Source organism: Tauraco erythrolophus, chromosome 29 (assembly GCF_009769465.1).
Source record: "Tauraco erythrolophus isolate bTauEry1 chromosome 29, bTauEry1.pri, whole genome shotgun sequence".
NCBI lineage: Eukaryota > Metazoa > Chordata > Aves > Musophagiformes > Musophagidae > Tauraco > Tauraco erythrolophus.
In genome coordinates, this window is record NC_141493.1 from 1,322,108 (window position 1) to 1,346,000 (window position 23,893).

Genomic DNA, 23,893 nt, shown 5'->3' on the forward strand with positions numbered 1-23,893 from the left:
TCTTGTCTGAGACTATAAAGAGATTTAATATCCAACAGGAACAATACAACTCAGAGTTCTTGTGGGCACACCTGATAATTTTGTAGGTCAGAAGACAAAAGGCCTTAGTACTGCTTTTAGATTATCCTATCCTGCCCTTTAAATACAGCATCTGACTTGCTCATGTGGTCAATAACCAGAGTACATATATATCAAAGATAATATAGTTAGAACATCAGCTTCTCTTGAAGAGAGAATCAATTGCTTTCTTGATGCAAGAGAAACGCTTTGTGATTTTAAGATGGGAAAGGTCAACATCTGACACAGCAGCACAAATGTTTCTTACAGCACAGACAACTTACAGATTTTAAACATTCCCTCTCTGATGGAGAAAGTAACAAACACATCCTTAAGCTTCCTTGAAGCCACTACCACTGTTCATTATGTTCTCAGAGAACAAGCCAATATTTGTATCTTTTGGATAAACTGTTTTGTCAGTCCCAGATTCACTTAACAGTTTAAGCGTAAGCACAGCAGACTAGTGGTTAGCAGAGAATGCAATGAATAAATAGGTATATTGCTGCTCATGAGATTGCAGGTAACTACACTAAACACAGCTCTCCCCTCTGATCTCCTACGCGTCCCTCGTAGCGAGGCTAAGAAAAAAATTACAGTTATATGTGCAAAAGAACTAGGCAATACCATATCTTCCCCTCTAGAACCTGACTTTGCATGAAAAAAAGAAGAAAAAGGCTGAGAACTTCTAAAACTAAGATTAACTAATTTCTCGATGAAAGCTTTACTTAACTGGAGAAGAAAACATGTTTTAAGCTGATTTCTTTTCTACAAAAAAAGTTTCTTTTAATATGAAATGTCTGCTGGAGATTCTCTTCCACATCTCTCTTTCTCCACTGCCCCTGGAGACCATGGCAGGCGAACGCTGGCTCTTGTGAATATTGCCCCCCCTACTCATCAGCTCAGGCCCCTGGCTAGAAAAAGTTATTTCTGCCTTATCATTGATTTAGGTCTCATTTTCCCCAATCTTTACAAGTCTTATTAAAAACAGCTGTTTCAGTGGCGTGAAACTCCTGTTCCTGAAAACCGAGGTGTGTGTAAGCTGGAGAAACCTGCCTTCATGTTCCAGCTGGAACAGAGGAGTGTGGCAGGGCAGGTGCTCCCCTTACAGCGCTGCATCAGGATGACAGCACATCTTTGTTAAGTTTTATTTTGCTTTCTACCCTAAGAAACAAATCAGGAGGAGAAACCTCCATCAGCATAAATCATTGTGAGAGATTAATAAAAAACAAAGGCCAGTTTGCTGGATACAAACCATTCATATCTGCCTTTATGATCACACAGGGATTTTATCAACACAATCAAAACCCACTTGCCATCCTTGCCAGGAGCCTATCGCCAGCGACACACGAGGAGCAGGTCAGCTGTACCTGCTGCATTTTTTTTTAAATTAATCCACTGAGGGAATAGTGTTACCGAATCGTTTAATCACAGTGCTGTCATACTGGTCTGGTAAGCATATTTCTCCTTCATTAGATTGAATATATAATCTCATTACATAAACCTGACACACTAACTCATAAATCAGCCTGGGCTTTTGCTGGCTGCGCTGTGGAAAGCAGCACAGGGATCTTTTTGAAGAGATGCAGCCAGTTGTTGCAAAAGGGATCATCTGAAAACTCAAGTGCTGCATGCTGCTAATGCACGTTTTCTTTCTTATTATTTCACTTCACAGCGTGCAGCTCGTGCATTTGCTACATAAACCTCCTCCAGCAAGGGAAGCCACCAGAGATGATGTTCCCTCATATATACCACAGCTCTTACTCTGAGCTATGTCCAGTTCACAAAGGACTGAGCATTTTTGTTTGTACGCTTCAAAATCACAACCAAAAATTCATACTGCTGACAAATGCGGAGGAAGGGAATAAAGGCCAACATGGAAGGGGGTGAGTCAAAAAGAAATTATAATATGCTTTTGAAATTAGTATAATGGGAAAGGTGACAGCCTGTAAGTGTATCTCAATTTATAATGCTGAAGGTGGGCAAGGAGTTGACTCAGACGTGCTATTTTAGAACATTGTTAAAAAGATAAATTGCTAAATACGCCATTGCTAACGGCACATTGTCTCATTGTTAAAGATACAATCAGATCCCCACATAAGTTTATCTTTATTCCTATTTTATGAGGACTAAGTATCTAACATTAAGTGGAATACTGTTCTTTACCTCCATGCAAAATTACAAATGAATCAGCATTACCAAACGTCAAGGCTATGGGGGCTTACGTGGTGGTTTTCCACAGGTGGTGCAGAGCACACACATGATTTGACTTCAATTATTTTATGGTAAGCAGAAAAAAATTATTTAGTTGGAACTCAAATCCTAGTCCCTTGACTATAAAGCTCAGCAATACAGGTGAGCAGGTGAGACTCATCCAGAGCTTTGGTTTTTCTAAATAACTCAGAATCTGAGGATATCTAGTAATCCACAGACCTTGTTTTAAACGTATGCAACGCACACTGTATGTTTCGCAGTATTGTGAATTAGGATGGATAGAAGGAAACAAACAGCCTAAAAGCTCCAGGGATGGTGTGCACGGTGCCACACCAGGGAGGTTTTATTTGTTTTTCAATGCACAGACATTTGGAAAGTAATTATAAGTGCAGTTGACACTGAAAAAACATTTTTAGATAAGATTATTGGAAATGATGTTTACAGTGTTTTGCTAACATGGCATCCTGATAGGCAGTATCACGTTAGTACCAAATACTTAGAGATAAGAAAATCATCACAGAAAGCTTCCAGTAATTGGAAACAAAGAGTACAAATAAAACAATCTCTTCTCTTGCATTTCTAACTGCTTCTGATTAAACATCACTGCACAGCATTACAAAACCCAGTAGTGTCCCTACTTAGAAGATTCACAACTTTCTGCTTTCTCTTGTAACGCTGTTTGCAATTAAAAAAGGTGCTGATCTACACCCAGAGAGGTAAAACACATTCCCTAAACCTTGCCTCCTGGCAGACTGTTCCTTCTCTCACTCAATCCTCCCTGCAGTTCTTCATGCACCTTCCGTCCATTGCTCCAAACTGTACCATACCTTCCTGACATCTTGAATGATGTTGGCTAGAAAAAACCCAAACCAATTCTAAGAGAAGTTTTCTCTGCAGCTTTGAAGATGTCACATATCCTCCCTGTCTGTTCCTGAATGCAAAAAATAAGGAAGGTCTGAGAAATGCTCTGCCATGCTTCTCTCTCCCGAAGACCCCTGCATCTCTTCCTTCCACAATAGCCTACTCCCTGAGCAAAAGGAACCTGTTTCTGAATCCCAGTTGCCCACGTGACATGGTCAGGGCTTTGTAGAAGTCCGTAAACAAACCAACAATCAGAGCATAATGCAGCCTTCTGCCAAATAGATTTGATCCTTCTGCTCACAAACTTTTGCTTTCAGCATTCAAATTCAGAAGTCTCAGTCCCACTGAAAAGGGAACAAACGCAGCTGCACGTGAAAGTGTCGTCCAAAAGCACAACACGCTCTTCACAGCCTCAGAATACAGCTGTATTATGAAGTTGTAAGTACCAGGAGAAGATGGCCAACATGCTGAAGATCTCACCTTCAGGAATCAGGCAGAAAAAGCAAACAAGAGCTCCAGGCACTAACGCAGCACCAGTAAATAACCACAACAGTCATTCCTCCTGCTGACCAGAACAACAAGCCTGTACTGATAAAGCCTCCAACTACCTTGTTCAGTCAAAATGTGCACTACAGTGAAGTTTCTGAATCCTTGTAGGACTCTTTTACACAATTACCTTCATTATTTACAATTATAAACATAATGGTAAAGTCTTATAACTTATCCTTTCATGTTCAAGCATTCAAAATGAAGAACATTTCTGAAAACAGTTCCAGAAAAATATACGCCACTGCAAAACAGTACATCAAAAAGAAAAGCCCCAAAGCACATGTCTTTATAAAAAGGAATTATCTATTCAGGGGAACTACAAAGTTATCTCACTTCTTTTTTTTCCCCCTCTCATTTTAGCAATCTAATTCAGAAGTGTTTTGCTCCAGCATTTCTATTTCATGACCTCAGTAGCTCCTGGGTGTACTGATTTACTTAGAACAAGTCAAACCTCAGAAGGAAAACAAACATTTTTGCTGCTGGAGGAAAACACAGCACGCAGTTCACTTGCATGAAATCCAGCACATGCTCATTTTGGAGAAAACATCCAAGGATTTTTTCCAATAAATGGTATATATGCAGGGACTGAGATGCTTCCAATAGCTGCAAAATGTACAAAATCAGCAAAACAGGCACCTGGAGATACCACTAAGGAGACAAGAAGAGAGCTGACAAATGCCATTGTTTCAAATAATTGGTACAAGTGAAAAAAGGGTACAGGGAAAAAGAGAAGTGACAGATTTAAAGCACTCAAACAGCACAGGGACAGAATAATGGCGAGAGGAGCACAATCTCAAACTGCATATTAGGATGGCAGAAGGCAACGAATGCAGTGTAAGTGGTCCTCCTCTCCAGTGGCCGGTCTAAATGGGAATGAAAAGGCTTCCAGCTAAAGGAGCAGCTTTCCACTGCAACTCGGTCCAGTTCTGCATACTCATGGTAAAGCACACGAGTTCAAACCATGCTAAAAACCTCTGAGCTTGACTTCCAAGAGAAATCATGGAACATGCTGACCTGGAACTTAACCTTTTCACTACATGATAAGCAGCTATCAGAAGCAGAGCTTCCCCAACACTGGTATGCTGGGTATTCCATCTGGCCAGTAGACGTACCAGTGGTGAGTGACTGGTCCAGTCAAATGCACTACATCTTAGGCACAGGTGTGAAAACTAAATTTAGAGGACAGCTGTATTACAGAATAAGCACAACTGTTGATGTAACACACAGAGTCCAAATAAATAGGTGAGTTTTACACAGATCTACGACTCCCTGAGATGGCTCGCAGTGTATTTTGTGTGTGAGGCTGTGGAGACTGGCAGGTCTGTTATGATGAGCTTGAACAACCACAGTTGAAAACAACATAAAACAGTCAAAGCCTTAAAAGACGTGATGGTACGTGGATGCTCAATAGCCAGCTGCGTGACTCATGCAGCACACCTGGCTGACCTTGTTTGCTCACTGAGGGGGGTTTGAGATGTGCAAACAAGAACAAACATTAGAAAAAAGCATTGCATTAACAACTCCATAACATTTCAGAACTGCCAATGTCTGAAAAAGAGCATCCAAAATATATCCAGTTCGATGTTAAACGGCTTAGCAATAAGATTTTTTAAGCGTGATTGTAACGAAGCAAAAAGAAAAAAAAATAAACTCACCATTAACTAGGTTGCACAACCAGACATCCCAGTTTATGTAACTGGTTGTGTTGCCAAACATGTAGAGCAAACAAAACCCACTAAACTGCCTGTAACATATTTAAAAGACTACCAGTTCTGTGCAAAACCATGTCCTTTTTATTCCTCACTTACACAGAATAACTGTGAAATCTAAGGCTTTTTATTTCAGCATATTGAGCAAGAGCATTAAAGTGGTTTTTACAAGCACCGATAATCACAAGCCTTTTTTGCCTTTGAAACCTGGTCTTTGTTTGAACCTCTACAGAGTGTTACTCCAGGCTCTGTACTCTGTGTGTTACAACTGCTGTTGTAATACTTAATCCATGATCTAGGCTGGGTGAAAAAAAAAGTTCAGGGCATTGAAGATGAAGTACGTTAGGAAAAAAGACAGAAAGATAATACTGAAGCAGACATTTCTCTCAAAGACAACAGGTGATGAAGGGCACGGAATGAAAACGAGATTTGGGTGAAGATGGAAGGGAGGATAAAATAAACTCAATCTCCGTTCTGTTTGTGTGTTGTCTGTGCTCCTATGAGCAGTCACAGGCTTACACAAAAAGGCTTTAATTGAGAGATGTTTTAGAGAATAAAGAGGCCCTGCATATTATTAGATTGTCTTTTCTGAACACAATCAGCCCAGATCATGTTATATATTATCCATAACAGCATAAAGTATGAAAAATGAAAGTGATGATATTTCTGTTAAAAGCAGCTAAAAATCTGAACTGCACAGATAACATTTGTGTCTCTGTATGTGTTTGTGCACAATGGAGAGAAACGGTAGAATTTTAAAATGCAGACCAGATAAAATTGGAGAAGAAATTACTAGAATAATTAAATAAGCAATTACGAGTAAGTCGCCACCTGGTTTCAGCAGAATAGAATCAACGTTCAGAGGTTGTTCTGCTCCGCTCGGAAGGGTATGTCGAGAACTGATAAACCGAGATTCAAGGGAAGGTAATTTGATACTTGTGAAATCTGTAAGGACTTTTCAATACAATTTTACGTTCTAAGTGGGTTCAAAACTGCTCTGTCCACGCACGAAGCCGTTCCGTTTCATTAGCCTCCTAACTGCTGCTTTCATCTGCAGCATTTTTCACCATACGTACAGTGTTGGATAATGTCTAATAAAAAAATATAAATTTCTTCAGATTCTTGGCAGAGTAACAGGAAAAAAAGCAGTAATGATGTACATTCCTGGAAGAAATACCTATTTTCCTCAGCTAAATGAATAATTGGTCCTCAGTCTGCCACTGGTGCTGTAGTTAACAGAACCTTCACTCTGCAAAGAGACTTAGACAATTAAGTCTATGGAAAATCATGATCCGTTCAAGGATTCACAGTGTGGCTTGACTCTGGAAATGTTTCTTCATTCCTATGTGTGTAGTCACTTCCAAAGTGATATCTGTACTTCATAATTCTTTACTACTTTAAGCCAAAACTGATCTTATATACAATTCTACACGGAAAACACTCATAAATTAGATATTTGTGCAATTTTTAACATCTCCAGAAGATGCTGTGGGATATATATGAGCTGTCGTTAAAATGTTGCTTTCTAGAACATTTTTAGATATTTCCCCCTGAACTGTCAGTATTTTAAAGGTATAATTCATAGACAGCAGTACCATAGAGTAGACAGACCAATTCAGCCCAGATTTTAAGATCTTGTATTTGTCAGCTGGCTGTCACCCTCATGACCTGAAGGTTACACAAGCTCTACTGTAAGAGTAGGACCTCGGAAGAACTTATTAATCATGTTATTGCCTTTATATCTTCGAAGTCTGACCTGCTAATGATCATAATACAGCATGGACTATTTCGGGGTGAATGTATCTGTGCAGAGACATTAGTAATTACCATGAAACTTGGATTTGTAACATGATCAGGGTTTTTTTTCCAAAAACAATACTCTTCATTAACAGTTTGGAGTACTGCTTCAGCAGTGGGCTGAAGAGCTCAAGTGTAAGACAACGTTGCCTCTCGCAGCAGGGGGGTGTCTTAGAGACCTTAACAGCATGTGAGCTGCAGAGGCACAGCCAGGGCTTCTGAAGTGCTGAAACCTACTTTTTATGACTAACAGTAAGAGTTAAGAATTTGCATAATTCCTTCACAAAGCAAAAGGAATTTATTTCACTGTTCCAAATGCAATGTCATCTAATTTTATCCTAAGTTAACTATTAAATTTCTTACAGCTTCCCATAACTTCATGATGTTAAAAACGTGAAGGTTGGCTGCAGTGGTTGCTTAAAAGTGAAACCAGTCTATAGGAAGAGCTTACATGTAGATAAATAATCATTGAGACATATTGCACACACCCAAGCTCAGTCTTGAAAGTGAAATGTCTGCGGTGAAAAATTACACGCATTTATTGTAACTAATGTCCCTTAAAAGTAAAGCAAATATTGATATTCCAGACACAAGACCCAAGATCTATAACTAACTGTATAAAATGCAGGCTGTTTGCATTTAGTAATCATACTCTGTTTTCTATAACTAGAAACAAGATTCATTGAAGACTATAACTCACCAGCCTTTTTGCCATAGTGTTTTACTACAATACCATTATCCTGCCATATTACATTTTACTGTATGTGTACAAGTCCCATAAATACACAAGACTATGTAAAACAGGCAGCAATGACTCTCACTACTTTTGGAATACTTGCAGCTTTTGAATTTTATGTGGGTTTCACATTTTGTTGATGTGTTTGCAATGGAATATGCGCTGCCCAGAAGAGAAATGATTTTACATTTCCATTAAAAGCTATAGCAGTAAATAAACCATCAGAACTCGTGCAAATATTCACTGGAACATCTACAGCAGTCCATTAAAACGTCAAAATCTGTGCTAAGCATTTGAAAAAGTAGCACTGGATACAGCACATTTAAAGCTTAAATATATGCATATATTAAATGATAAAGATATTTTAGAGTATTCCATAAGCCTCTGCAGAGCACTCAACACAAGTTTACACTCATCAGTAATAGTTTAGCACAACAGCTGCCCTTCTATTACCAAAAAAAAACCCCAGATCAGACAGTAGATGTAGAAACTGCTGCAAGTTGCTACTAATGCTCAAATATGAGCTATTCAGAGATTTAGTCTCCGGGAGTATTTATTTATAACAAAATGTTTAAAGTCAGCCTCTGCTGAGATTTGCACCTCGTGCATCACAATGGACTTCAGTCCTGTTACCCATCAGGCAGGTCTCGCTGGGAACTGGCTCCTCTGAGCTAACACCATATTCCCACTTTAGTTTCCCAGCCTTGCAGCCTGAACCACACAGATGCTGTTTTGCACCCATAGGGGCCCCAGTGGAAGTCAGCTTTATGGTGAAGGTGAACAAAAGAAAAAGGATCTCAAAGTGTATATGCTTTAGAGAAGAATTATTTAACCTGAGGAGGAGGAGGAAGTATTAAACAATGGAGGAGAGACTGAAAATGCAAATACTCAGCATATACACAGAGCAGCAAGCTCATCAAATGCAGCAAAAAGGAGGATCTATTTTTGATGTCTTCCCCCTGCCTACCCCCAAAAAAGAAGAGCTTCAAGAAACTGAAGAGAACACAGTCTAGAGAAAAACTGTTAAAGAATAAAAGTAAAGGTCACCTGAGAAGATAAGAAAAGAATATATCAGGAAATTCACTTGAGGAGAAGAAACAATTCTATATTATACACTATAAATCGGAGCACTACTTAAAAACCATCAGAATTACACAAACAAAAAGCAAAATCAATCTTTACCACTTGTTGACTGAAGCACATGCTGAAGCTCTGACTTCAGCATATTACAACTTGCATGACCCCAAGATGGACCACACAACTGCCTCTTGGTAAAGCTTTTTCCAGGATTGGTAGGAATGAAGAGAAGATGCCTGGGAGCTCGATAGGCAGGGGTGGGGAAGCAAACAGAACTACTGAACTCCATCAGGCACCGTGCAACATGTTCCCTCTTTTCCCAGACGGGCTGAGCGATGCCTCGTTTGCTCCAGCCAGTCTTCATCTCACATTTTCAAGGCTGAACTGTAGCCATTTGTAAGTCACACACAGGACTTAAGAGCCTGGACTAGAGCTGAATGCAGAGTATATTTTACGCAAGGCCACAGGTTAAGGATATGCTCTAAAAGTCATCTAAAGCCAGTGTAATGCTTTCCTGGTGTGCGACAGAGGAGTGCGCCATGAGCAACTGCTGTGTCTTCCTAGGAAAAATGCAAAGCAATAAAATACACAACAATAAACAAGTGCAAAACACATATACAGAAAATATAGCACAGTGCACTGGGGAAAAAAAAAATACAAACCAAGTGTAAGAGGCATTGTGCCTCAATAACATGAGGCACCGTTAATAGCAGCTGAGGCAGGTCCTACATGGGGCTGGCTGCCCACTAGAGCAAGAACCTCTGGATACATCCCATGTATTTTCAGAGATGAACTGATGGGTGTCTGAGCCCATCACGGCCCCGTGTGCAGCCCTGCACCAGCCCGAGGTGCCACGGGACTGAACTGGTGCGTACGAGCTCAGCGGAGCCGCTGCTCCGCACCCGACCCCGTGCTGTGCAACCGCCGCGATGGCACAGGAGTGTGTGGGTGACGGGAGGCTCCTGGCGAGTCAGACCAGCAGATAATGCAGCTGGAAGAAATGCATCATGTATTGTGTCACTGTCAAATACACAGCTTCTAAAAACGTCTTGTTAATAGAGAGAAGCCATTCTTCCCTTCACAAATTTCTCCAAAATGTTCCCAAAACAAGCTGGATATAACGAGCAAAGGGCTGGAGATGTTGCTCTGACAAACTCAGTCTTCAACTCCACGTTTTCTGAGAGGAGAACTCCCTTTCCTCTCGTTTTCATCATCCCAATGAAAATCAGAAATAGTTTTTCTGATATCCGTGGAGTGAAACCATCTCAGCGACACGAGAGTGGGTACAGAGACCCGAGCCCACGGTGCCCACCTGGCAGCCAAGCAAACATGCCAGCAGACAAGGATCCATCAGAGAGTTTAGCTGATTGCTGTGCTACACAACTGCCTCGCTGCATACACCCCCAGCAAACGAGGCCTCTGTTGCACACAATTAATAAACAGATCTATGGGGAGAATCTGTTGTGGGGACTGGAAGCCAGAACTGCCTCTTCCCGAGGCCAACTCTGCGGCAATCATGAAAGAAATGGCTCTGGTCCCATCAAGCCTGTGCCAGCAGAGACTCTGTTATATTTAAATCAACATTTGCCACAGCAGAGGATTATCAGATGCTCTACTTAAATGCTGGATTTGCTTTTTTATTTTGATGTTTAACTCATAAAAAACTGAATTTATTTGGTTTGGGTGCTGATGCCTGCAAGCACAGCTGCTCACCAGCTCCGTTTTGCTTGCCATGTGAATGCATGAGGAGAGGATTTAAAACCTTTTTCCAGTCTGCCTAGTGTCAAGATTTGGGTTTTCTTACTCTCTTACTGCTGTGGCAATGCACCCAGAACGCCCCAAACCCTCAGCAACCTCCCAAAGCAGAGATGGGTGGAATTTTCTCAAGTTCCTTACTTCCTAGAGGCGAACGGGAAACGGGAAAGCTGCGGAGACAGAAACACAGAGTGGGCTATGGAGCAACTGGAGACAGCTGGTCTGGACCTGTATGTAAATTGAAAGGCAGCACATTCCAGGAGCAGAGCCACGGTGCTCCAAGAGATGGTGCGTGGTACTGCCACATCCAGAGGTGGGTGCCTGTCCTGCCCAAGCGGAATGCGAAATGGTTCCATCGTTTTCTACGGCTGCCTAAACTGTTTGAAAGGGTAAAACAACAGGTGGTACCTCAGGCACTCCGTTTTCTTCACTGCTGCTGCCACGTGAGCTTTTATTAGTAGTAAAATCAGGCACATTCAATACAATTTCATGCACAAGAGCTGGACTGTAGCTCTGTGAAGGCTGTAATCGAATTCTTGGGAGGAGAATGCGGATTTAGAGAGATGCTCCTTTAGATGTCTTTTACTGAAGACCTAGCTGACACCAGCAACTGAGATTTGCTGCTAAATGAGTCAAGACAGTACAGTGCATTTCGGAGCAGCGCTGAGATCAGTGCTTGCCTCAGCAGGATTTGGTGCTCCTGATTGGTGCCCGTGTAACGTTGAAGCTGAACTGGAATACTGCTGGTCTTTATTTGCAGTCCCCTCTGATTGTTGGCTTTCACTAATGTCTTATTCAGCTTAAAGACCATTTGCTAAAACTGAACTGTACGAGCACGCAGAGCACTGACAATGTCACATGAGCTTCCATTATCTGTAAATTAATTCATACAAGCCGAGTTTTAAGCCATATACAGTTTAGATGCATTAAACTATGGATCCAAACCTTTAATCTGTCTTCTCTTAACTTCTTTTATACATACTGTGTGTGGAAATTAATGCATATAAGCAAACTCAATCTGGGTGTTTTCATTGCTACTGGTGATGAGATACGGAAGCCTTACTCATTCTGGAACAGATGGTATAAAGAGAAATTTCTCCCAACAAAACTAAACTTGATCTAAAGGAACTCTCTGTAGAGAACCTCTCTATGAGGTTTGGTCTCGATTGCTGTATGATCTCTATCATCCCTCCTGTCCCACTCCTAAAAATAAATTTTAAAAGGATGAATACTGAGAGGCACCGTTGGTAAAGATGCTGACTGTGATGACAGCTCAGGAATTCTCAGATGTGGACCCCTAATGCTGCTACTTGGTTAAACACTTTTTCCTGCACAACAGAAAAACAGCAAGGGGTTGCCATGGATGGCACATAATGGCATAAACATGCCTGGGAAATGCTGATATATTTAGTAACAAGTACCTCTGCCTACCAAGAACTGCTGAGATCCACTCAGGTTTAAAGAAGGAAACATTAGCAGTGGCTAAGAAAATATTTGAGGAGGGATTAGAATGTGGAAAGGAATAGTGGGAAAGAAAGGTGTTCTCTCCCAGTAATTGTGAGGAAACTATGATGTCAGTCATCACCAAAAAACTGCCTGCTTTCCACTTCTTACGGGACTAATGACGGGATTTTTCAGATTAAGCTGTGGTGTAGTTCAAGAACATTTACTTCTCATGCTTCTATCCCTGATTTAAGGAATCTTCAGCACCTCTAAGCTGCAGAAAAACAATTCCAGAGATGAAGATTTATATTCTTGATAATGGGGCACATAAATAATTGAAGTGAACTTAAATTTCATTCCAGTTGTAAAGTGTCTGCCCCTCATTGAACTGCATTGCATGAGCAGAGGTTGGACTGTATCAGTCATCCATAGGCATTGTCAGAAATAAATGGCTAGATTAACTTGGGACTATGGCACACACAGGAAACACATGTTCTTTGGGAAAATAATGTTCCTGAACTTCTGCACTGGATGGAATCATCAGAATCTTCCCGAGGGATTCAGACAGATATTGGCATGGTAACATGAAAGGGGCTGGAGTCTCCTATCCATTTTGTTTCCAGTTTGCATTTCCAGGTCCATGCAGAGTATGGATTCAAAACACCAAACAAACAAAAACCAACAATGCCACAATTTGCATCTATTTTGCATCTAATGAAACAGAAGACGAGCTTCTTTGTCCGTAGTAATTTCAAGCCTTATGTTTGCGTCTAGAGCTTCATCCAAACTCGAATGAAATAAATTCTTGGATCAGAACTATAGATTTGCTGCCAGCACTGGGTTTTGAAACCTTCTACACTTCTCAGTACCCACGTAACAATTATTGAGCAAGACTTCCTGGCAGTCTCAGTTGTTTCTCATCCACACGCATAACAGGGCAGGTTGCTTTAACTTCAAAATACCAAAAGAGTTTATAACCTCGAGCTTCCTGCCACAGACCAGAGCTGTTACTTATCTGAATCTAGTACCCAGTTTCTAAAGACACTGAATTATTTCCAGTAGACTGTTTACCTTGATGAGCAAAGCATTAGCCTTGCATCCTGAGCCTTTATGTGAAATTTTATTGTCCAAAGCAAATATGACCTGTTAAGATTTACAGGCTTTATTAGCAGCAATAACAATTTTACAATCAACATCAGTAAACCAGGGTTTATTGAGAACTCTACAATTTTTCTCTGTAGAAAGCAATGAAAATGTCAGGTTTTCATTGGATATAATTCCTAACATTCATTAAAGACAGATATCCTGTTTAATTGTTGAGTGTAAAGCATTGTAGTTCAAATAATTCTAAAATTCTCAATAAAATTCAAACAGTGCTGACCAAGAATCACTGTTTTTTCCCCAAATGGCTCAATTCCAATAAAGATAGCATTTTTAGCTGTACAGAAATTGGAAAGCAGTCAAAGGTATACAATCACATCAGCAAACCGTACTTGTTGGGTAGAAGTGCACCTATCATAATTTCTTTTGGTCTTAAAGAAAACATGTTGATTTAATATAGTTTTTCTCTTGTAAACTTTTTGCTCACCTTCAAACTACTCATCTCAGCTTTGCTGTGCAGCACTGGCTGACAACTACCACCACCAGTCTGCTTTTCATAGGTAACAACAGTGTGATGCCACACCAGCTTCCACCATCAGATTTTCTTTTTTTTTTTAATGCCTCCCTAGCAGATTTTTAAGTACAACTCACTTAGAACATCTTCCTCCAAGAATAGCCTGGCTATTATCGTTTGAAGGCATCCCCATTAGTTTCCTGTAAGATTCAACTCTCTTGACAAAAAGCATTTTTAAAGCTAAGCAAAAAAACCCCAAATTATTATTTGAAGTAGATTTTCTCTCTCCAGCAACAATTTATCATGTTTTTAGTGGTTTTTTTCTTTGTTTTATTTTTCAATGAGAAAAGTAATTTCTGAGAAAATAAGTAACAACCTATTTTCAGTTTGTAAGCATAAACCAAAAATTGTATCAAAACTAGGATTTTTGGAGCAAACATTCCTGAATTCTGCTAAACCCCCATACTTCTTTAAAACTCATATAACCAAAAAATACATATTTAAAGCAGTCTGTGAGAGAAGAACACTGTAACCAACACTGGACCTTGAAAACCACAGAGTAGCTAAACCCTTTTTGCTCCTCTCCTCTCCCCATTTCTCAGCAGCCACCAGCAGTGACACTGCACGAAGCCTCACCTCAGCTGCAGGGACTCCCTCGGGTGGCCGACAGTGGAGAACGATCATCCCTTCGATAGGAACCTCCTTCCCTTGTGGGTCTTGCTCAAAGTTTTTCCGTAAATCTGCAGAGTTTAATGCAATAATTGATTATACCTCCAAAAGCCATTCCTCCCCAAGCAATACTATGCAGGCTGCAGAAGTGAGCAACAGAATAATGCTTTGCCCCATTCTTCTCTTCAGCGTGTGCATAAAGCGACGGACAACAGAGCTACTAATTCTTCCCCAGAGGAGAGGCAGAGATCCTGCCATTTTTAGTTGTGTTTCCATTTCTCCACCTTTAAGAAACCGTCTAAAACCAATTTTAGAACCCACAAAGGTTCCAGTGGTGCATTCAGTCCCTTGAGCCGTTGCCTTTGCAGAACAGGAGAATTAAATGCAAGAACAACGTGGTATTGCTAGGGTGCCGTTAGAATCAACTCAACGAATCCAAGACTGGGTGAATAATTCTCCTAATACACACTACTTCAGATACATGCCAGGGTGGTTTATAAAAAGTTCTAAGCTACACATTTTGTTTAGATTGCCTATGCAAGCTGTAGGGAAGGGAAGGGAAGGACTGAGAGCAATTCCATGCATTCCAAACTGGCTGATGAGAAGATTGCTTCGTTTCAGATATCATGGCCAAGCTAATAGTTCAGGATAAGAAACAGGGAATATTGTCTCAGATCACACTGACGTGGCCGCAGAGCAGCCATGGAAAGGTTTCCTTTTCCATACAAAGGAAAGCTGTACGCAGTGACATCGCCCTCACCCCAATACGCCCACGAACGCGCAAAGTTTTGCTGCTGTGAAATGAAAACAGAACGGAAGGAGCGTTACTGACAACACGTGCTTTGAGAGTTAGGATGTTGCCATCAGACATACTCATTTTCTACAAGCAGTGTCTCAAATTCCACAGAGTGGATTTACTGATCTAATTTTCTCCGTTGCTTACACTTCATGAAATACACCCTCTTAAACAGCAGAGGCTCTGAATCAGTTACGCTTTAATATATTTTATAAAGCACATTAAGACTTATTTCAGCAAGCCGGTCACTAGAGAAAGATGCACACAGTGCATGTATTCTCCTTTTTATGATTCTTTGTTAATGTCAATTTTTTTTTCCCCACAGATAACCAATATCTTTTCTAGTACCCTATTTAAAAAGCCATTCATTAACAGTTATGCTGCAGCTGTGCCTACAAATGCCTTTATTAGGATGAAAAATGGAGTAAGATCCATCTTCTCATATGATTCTATGATTCTCATTTTCTCTGCATTCCATACTATCATAAAGAAATACTTACCTGCTTTTTCAGAGAAATATAAAGTGCTGCAATGCTTTGGACTTGACTCACAATTCGGAATCTCTAGGCTTTAAGTGAAAAAAAAAAAAGAAAAGAGGAACGAAAAAGGAGAACTTGACACTACCACACTATGCATCACGGTGACAGGTGCTGTGAAGAGTTCTGGGTTCTGGACCTACACGTTCTCATCTCTAATCCTCTAAAGGCATTTATTCCCTAAGTCAGAACTTCACGCCCCAAATTAAGTGGTTGTTAAGAAGATGATTAACATACTGATTAATAGGATGTTTAATTGTTAATAGGATGATTAACACCACTGATAGGATGACACAGGTCCACCAAAGGGTGAACCCTGGAAACTCATGGAGGGCAGCTGTAGGCATCTGTTGGCAGCTCGTCGTTTTTTCCATCTGCACTACTAACAAATCCCATCATGTCTGCATCCAGGAATTGCTGTTCTTTTCATGAAAAAAAAACATGGATTCAAGTACCAGTAGCACAGCAAACAGCCAGTACAGGAAACAGGAACACAGTTCCGGGGCGAAACATTCCGCCACACTCAGTACATTACATAGAGCAGAATGAAGAGCACTCTCTGGAGTGCCTGTTGGGTTAATGGGATATCTGCAGTTATGGATGGCAGCTGGGGATGTGGTTTACTGAAGAACTGGTACCATAGTGATGGGTTTAGAAGTCCCAACACACAGTTCCACCTGCTTTTGATTTTTACTCATATTGCCATATTATGGGGTTGGGAAATCACAGTGCAGAGAAAAGTCAATAAAAATTCAATTCAGAATAATAGTCCTTTGCAGCTTAGCAATACAGGGGAATTATTAGCTCATTCAGTGTTATGACAGCTAATGCAGTAAAATAAAAAACCGAATTTACACATTTTTACACGTTCAAACTAAATCAGCCAACAACAAAAAAATCTATCATTTATAAAATTAAGGAGTTGCATTTTCTTATTACTTACCTCAAGTGTTTATTTTAAGGTAACCTGTTAAAAGAGTATAATCTTATAGAAAAAGATTTATCAAGAATTACTAGAACACTACCTGATAATGTCACCATTCAGAGTGTCTTGCTTGAACCTCCCCAACCTGTTTCTGCTGCCCCTCATCTCCTCCCAAGAAGCATTTCTCCCACCCCTTTGCAGCTTGTTGCCATCATTTCCTGGTACTGGTCTTTGAAGACCTGAACTAGTGATTTAAAGGAAAAGGGATCACAACAGATCGGGGGAAAGTAACTGCCTGAATTCTCTGCTGGCAGCACGCTGCAAAAGGATGGTTTCAGGTTCCAGTTCTGCTCGAACAACGTAGCAGATCTAATTGCAAGGTAAAACCTGCATGAGGCTTTGAGTATTTCCACAGCATCATAGTAACACTTGTATTTGGGTCCTGGTTTTTTATGTCCCTCTTGCTATGGTGGCATTTATTGCATTTTCCATTTTTTGCATCTTTCAAATAATGATTTGTTGATTGTGAACTACAGCCCACTGTTTCAGATATGAACAACAGAGAGAAACTGAACACTTCCTATCCGGGGACAACGGCTGTCCTCTGCTCCCTACGGTATTAAAGCTGGGATGAGTCTTCTCTGCTAAAAGAGATTAAAACAAATAGCCTCCCTTCCCCCATAACTCTTAATTAATCTACAGCGTTGTGATTTAGACCTTAACGATTGTCAGACTACAAGACCAGAGTTTTTCCCTTTGTTTGAAGTACAAGCAACGATGCCCCCCAAGCAAATAGCGACAGCAACTGCCGTAACCACACGCCCTTCGTCAAAGTCACCACTGGTAACCACTGTCCCTGTTTGGGATGAGGCAGAGATACGTTTTAGCTGAATAATTCACAACTCTGCACAGTGGAATTCCTTCCTGCTCTCATTATGGCAAGCAGGAGGCATAGAGAGTCATTTACCAGTAACTTAACAGCACAGTGTAGCTACGTAGGGTCCAATTTCTTAATACTGGATGTCACACCACGCGACTCTAGAGGTCACACAACTGCCTCCAAAGTCAAAGCATGAGGCCGTGCAGAAGGCCTATGAAAAAGCAGATGTTAGCACCTGGGAACACACATCAGCCTGAAATGCATTCCCATCTGCCTCTAGTAACCTCGGGTCACAACGGGGATGGCGGCGAGCTGGAATAACCCCACCAGCCAGCAGCAGGGGGGTGCTATCAGCCATCTCCTCACACAACAAGGGCTGATCCTCTGCGTGGTGTCCTCCAACACGGGCAGCACGTGCTGAGCTCGTGACTTCTTCATTACTTCTTCACCAGCAATACATGGGCAGGCTTTGAGAAGCTGTCGTCCAATTTTCCAGTCCAAGGATGAAGTGCAAGAATAATACTTTTGCCTTGTTACAAAAACAAAATTTTTCCTAAGCCGTTTTAACTTGTCTGAATGTCAGATTCAACCATCTGATCTAGATTTCAAATCAACTACGTAGTTGAAAAAGTGGAAAACTACTTACCTCGCTTATGAATTATTTTATTATCGTCAGTAGTGGCTCTTATGAATGTCTATAGGAACAGTATTTAAACTTTTTTTTTCCTAAACAATGTATGCTTAGTCCCACAGAGAAATCACAGCATTTCTGTAACGTTCTTAGTTCTCTTCAGGATGTTTGTATCTCTTTTCCTCAGAGAAAGGAAGGAAGATATTTTTTCTTCTACTGATTGGAATTACTCCATTTTTCCTACTTTTATCTCATTCTCCCCACAGCTTATTATACCCGACAACCAATGATATCCTTCAATATTGAAAACCAGATCTAAAATACCATGCTAAAAAAGCTTCTAATGTATTCTTGCAAATTTTTTTTTAATACAAAGTGTAGAAGACAGGCATTGTTAAATGGTTTTTCATATTTTTTAGACCCCTGCGATCAACGTGGAGCAAAAGGGCACTCTTTGGGGGATTTTCAATTTGCATTAACCTTTTTTCTTACCATTGCACTGTTGTGACACTGTGCACATGCAATCCACAATCTCGGTGAGAAACAGACTCGCCGAGTGTAAATGCCAATCAATCAATCCACATTAAAATAAAAGAGCTCTGAAAAGCCATGGCACGCTGTCCGTGATATTCCTACAGTATCTCATAGACAGAGCTTGCAAAGACAGCAGTACCTTACCTTATCCATTTATATTTAACCCTAAAAGAACAGTATGCTTCCATACCTTACAACTCCCAGAAGAGCAGAACATTTACGCTACTCACAAGCTATGCGCACAGATGCCTTCCTACTCTTGGAGGTCCCCAGATGGCTCCACGCAACACACTGGCACCAGTAATCTTCTGGCCCATGAAAATCTTCCACCTGCTGTCTCGTCACGTTGATGAACACCTCGCGAACTTTCAATCCTGAAGGGGAGAGATACAGAAAATGAGCTGATACAGCCTGTTTTACTTGGGCATAAAGCTAAGGTTAGCCAAACCTTTTCTTTTAATTAAACAATTCCATTTTTAATCAAGGCAAGACTTTAATTACTTTGACAATAATATATTGCCGCTAATTAAATTCTAAAAGCTGAGTAGGTCATAATGCATTGAGTTACAAGAACTACCCACCCACTGTGGTCTTTGCGGTAACATAACACCTCCCTCAGAAACCTTCTCTCTTATGCCTTTTTCACCAGGAATGTTTATCTGGAATGTTATAACATAAAATAAAATGCTTCCCATTTAACATCTCATGCCTGTGAAGATCTCTCTGAAGTACCCTGGTAGGCCCCCAATCAAGTCAAACAGCCAGAACTAACGCGTGACGGGAACTGATCAAACGCCCCACAGAATTCCAGCCTTTTCCAGCCACAGCTACCACGGCTCCAGCCAGCAGCCATTTCCCAACACAGGAAAGAAAAAGGAATGTCTTCTACTGCAGGAGAGAAAGCTAAGCTCAAGCCAGGACAGTCTGGACGGAGGAGAAGACAAAGAGAGGGGAATAAACTTCACAGCTTAGAAACGGAGCTGGTCCTCTTTGCCACCCTGTCCTTCTGGGAAGCAAGTGAACCAGCTACAAAGTGAACCAGATGCCATATCTGCAACTCCCTTAGCATGACAGCCTTGAGGAGAGGAAATATAATCCAAATCTGGGTTAAAAGGCATTAGGAATCATTTGCAAGAGCTACTCAGAAAAACATTAATTTGAAAATAGAAAACATCCATGCCTGCTACATTCTTCTTTCTCCTCCTGTGCAGTCCCAAGATACTTATTTCCCCTTCACTGGAAATGAATGAAAACTCAATCTTGAAATATTTCATGCCTGTGAAGTTTATAAAGCAGCAAAAAATTTCTAAACCTGAACTCCATAAAAATTGGCTTCCACTTAATCTCAGGCATCATTAACAGCTGGTATTTCACTGCTGAAAGGCACTGGGAAGTCAGCCCCTTCCTTTGGTAAACAGGAGAGACGGGGCCCGCGGGGGATGCTCGGTGAAGAGGGGCAGGGAAGGTCAGACAAGCTTTAAAAACGATAAAGTAATACACAATTTCTGCTACTTTTCCAGCAACAGGCAAAGGGGATTTTTCCTTCTTTCCATTTCTCCTGTTTGGCTTGCCCTATTTCACAGTGATACCTAAAGTCATGGACAAACCTGCGGCAGCTTCCTAAGTTGTCCCGATAATCATCTCAATAATCATTTCAGTCACTCCAATATTTATTCATTTTGTAATACGCAAACAGAGGTTTAATCGTAGTGTTTATGTGCATTTTGTTTTTTTTTTAAATATGTTGATGCAGTTTTCAGCAAAGCTGTTGACAAAACATCCCTTTATTTCCTGCCACGGTGCAAACAAGCCATCGTGAAGCAGACACAGCACCCGGAGCGCAGCAGTTCCATCAAACTCCTCTCCACGCTGACACACGGACTGCAAAGCGCACGATGGAAATGCACCATCTCAATTTAAGCATCCAAGCTGCTCTGACAGCAACGAATCCACGGATTCGCAGTCATGCAGCCGCTTTGCAGGGTGATTTTTATAGGTTAAAGATAGGAGCAGCTACAGTGAGTTCCACTAGAGAGCATCTGAGTCCTGTGACCTGACACAGGTGGTAACTGGCTGCAGCTCTGCATCCCCCGTGCTGTGACACGGACAGACGGACACTTTCCTTACTCACATACGGCCAGTCGAGCCGTGTGCTGTCCCTGAACCATCTCGGTCAAAGCTACAAAGCATCGAAGCTCCGGAGCCTCCAAATCCCAGCTGATTTTCAGCCTTCGCCAAGGTTGCAACCCATCTACTGAAAGACTTCCTCAACAAGGGCGTAAAAAGATTAAGTCCTTGACAAAGTGACCCTTCTCAGATGCCCCATCTCCAGTCAGGAGTGGCGTGTCCATCATTCCACAGCTGATGTGCAACCCTCTGCTGCCACGTACATCGCACCTGACCGCACGTCTGCGCTGCCCGTGAGCCCCGGGCTGCTCTGAACGTTGCTGTGAAGGTTCAGCCTCTTGCTGTACCTGAGGATCTCCAGCAGTCCTCCCATCCCATGACCAGCTTATTCCCACCAGGACTTCTAAGTATCTTCCCAGGGCAGAGAGCAGCCCCGTCACCAGCCGTTATCCGTGGCCGCGCGGGCAGTGCTGCCGTCCACCCGCCCGGTTCTCCTACACCATCTTCTGAACTCTCTCAGTTTCTGAGCTACTCCAGGAATTTTTGGAAGCAGCAAATAGAAACGAGGACGAGACCTGCATATTATATAGCTCACTAGTGCGCCCATGCCAACAACGACAGAACCTTTACTGACACAAAAAACCCCAAATCATCACACGTTGATGGCAGGAGCCATTTCTAGGCTCACTGGAACTGCAAAATTCCGAGCAGTCGTCAGTGAACACAGGTATTTACAGCTTCAGCTCTATTAGGGTAGAATATTCTCCAGCCCAGCTCCTTCCTTTCATTAACACATTATTTAATTAATCTCAGCCCGTATTTTCTGAAGCCACATTTAATGTGGTTTGAATGGGGCAAACAAACAGCACATGATTTTGAGAACCTGGTGGATCAGCATTTTAAGAACGGGACAGGTAGGAATTCAGCTCCTTTTAAAGGTCTCCCAATTTGCCAATAGACAAAATAAACACATCCAAAGTAGCCGAATCACAGAATTGTTGAGGTTAGAAGGGACCTCTGGAGAACATCTAGTCTTTGGGGAAAGTTATGGGTTTTTTATGGAGAAAGTACACCTATTTTCATTTGTTTTAGAAACAATGACAGAAAGCAAACCTATTGGGAACAGAAGTGTATATTCTTCATTTATCATCACTATATTTCACCAACAAATATACTCGCCTACTCTCTGCATCTCAAGAAATGGCAGAAAAATTGTTCATAGGAAATGACACCAAACAAAAAATCCATGCAAATAAAAACAGTCACGTAATAAACAAGAGTAACATTTTACCTGGGACTTGCATAACTCTAATAAGCACTGCGAGTCCAACCCTTTAAATTATTGTGCAAATTATAACCGTCGTCTTTTGTTATACACTACAGCCCTACAGAATATAAAATTACGACTATGGAACTGATATGCTAATAAGCTTTCTGCACTGTTGGATGGTTTAGCTGCAGATAGACTAATGCTGGCAGCAGATGAATAATTGCTCTCCATGTACTAAACATAACAGAGCTGCACAGAACTTCGGCATTTGTCAGCTTTATTTGTTTAAATGAGAAAAACACTGACAGCAGCTATTGCTGTAATCCTTTTATTTATCAAACAAGAAGACTCTAGTTACTCTTAGCAGGTCTGATTCTCTGGTGAAACCAAAAGCTGAAATATTTGTAAACTAATTCTGACGTGCATGCTGCCATGTTCAGGCAAGAAAAATAAAGCAGAAGGAAATTAATCAAACCGTAATTATTATATTTTTATCACAGTAGCATCTACTGGCTCGGGCTCTCACTTTATGAGGCAGAGCACATAGAGAGGGCAAAGTTCCTGTTCGGCCACATTTATGGAATAAACAGAAAAGGCAGACTATGGATTGCTGTCTCTTTTCTGCAACTCAGGAAATAAGGCAGGAAAAGATGAATAACTTGGTCTGTAACCGACCAATTGACTGTGGCAGCGCAGAGGTGGAACCTGCATCCATTGGGATGGCAGCACGTGTTGGCTTCCCTGCACCCACTGTCTGCACAAGCAGCAGCGAAGCGACAACAGGAGCGACTTCAGTGCAAACTTCCAGCCCACCAGGACCCCTCACATGCCTCCCAACCCCTAACTGTAAGGCTTGCAAAACTACAACAATCCTTCCTCTCCTGCTGCTCCTCCTTTTCAAATTAACAGTGACTCCTGCCTTACTCCAAGATTTATATTTTTGTCCTATGAAAACAAAATGATGTGAAATTGGATTCCATGTTCATCACAATGACCAAATACACCCGTTGTCTACCAACAGCTGTCCCTCCTGTCCTTTTCTACGTACACAATACAGCTGCAGGCAACATCCCTCAGAACAGCGTGCCTCCGTGTGCCACTGCCAAGCCCCTCTTGCCTATGCCTGGCTAAGAGCTTACTGGCAGGAATTTACAGAGATGCTTAGATACATGTCTTGTATCCAGCCTGAAATTCCCTCTTGTTTGGGTTTCTTGTTGCTATTTTTCACCAATTCCTCTCAGAATTTTAACCCCATAACAAATAGTGGAAGGATGGAGGAGGACAGACCCATTTTAACGTAGCATAATCTCCCCTCAGGGAGCACACCAGAATCCCACCCTTTAACCAGAGGCACCATTCTTGGCATGAATTCTAGTGCAGTTTTTCGCAGATGGAGCCCACGCAGTACGCAGAGCATCCTGCATGCCTGGTAGCAGACATGTTTATGGCCCAGATTTGACTCCAGAAACGAGGGCACTGCCAGTACGCACGTTAATTCTAAAAAAAACCCAACAGTCTAGTGTTTACTGAAGGCTAAGGAAGAGTTCCAAAATAATTTATGGATAGGGATACATCATGGCAAGAGAATATCCAAGCTTGTCCTTCAACATGACACTGCATATAGCCTTTACTGCATTTTTTTGTGTCCTGAAGACCATTATGGTAGTTTTTGAAACACACAGACACACTGAGCTGTCTGGACCACGATTGTTATG

The 23,893-nt window shown here is 41.4% G+C and overlaps 1 protein-coding gene across 1 annotated transcript in view; it reads right to left on the reverse strand.

Annotated features, from left to right (window-relative positions):
- UNC5D (unc-5 netrin receptor D) overlaps positions 1-23,893 on the reverse strand; it is a 66,797-nt gene that overhangs the window by 41,079 nt on the left and 1,825 nt on the right. The window contains exons 2-3 of the mRNA XM_009989083.2: positions 19,012-19,155; positions 14,447-14,550 (exon numbers count right to left, since the gene is read on the reverse strand). Of these exons, the coding sequence (XP_009987385.2) occupies positions 14,447-14,550; positions 19,012-19,155 (248 nt within the window). The remainder of the gene's footprint in view (positions 1-14,446; positions 14,551-19,011; positions 19,156-23,893) is intronic.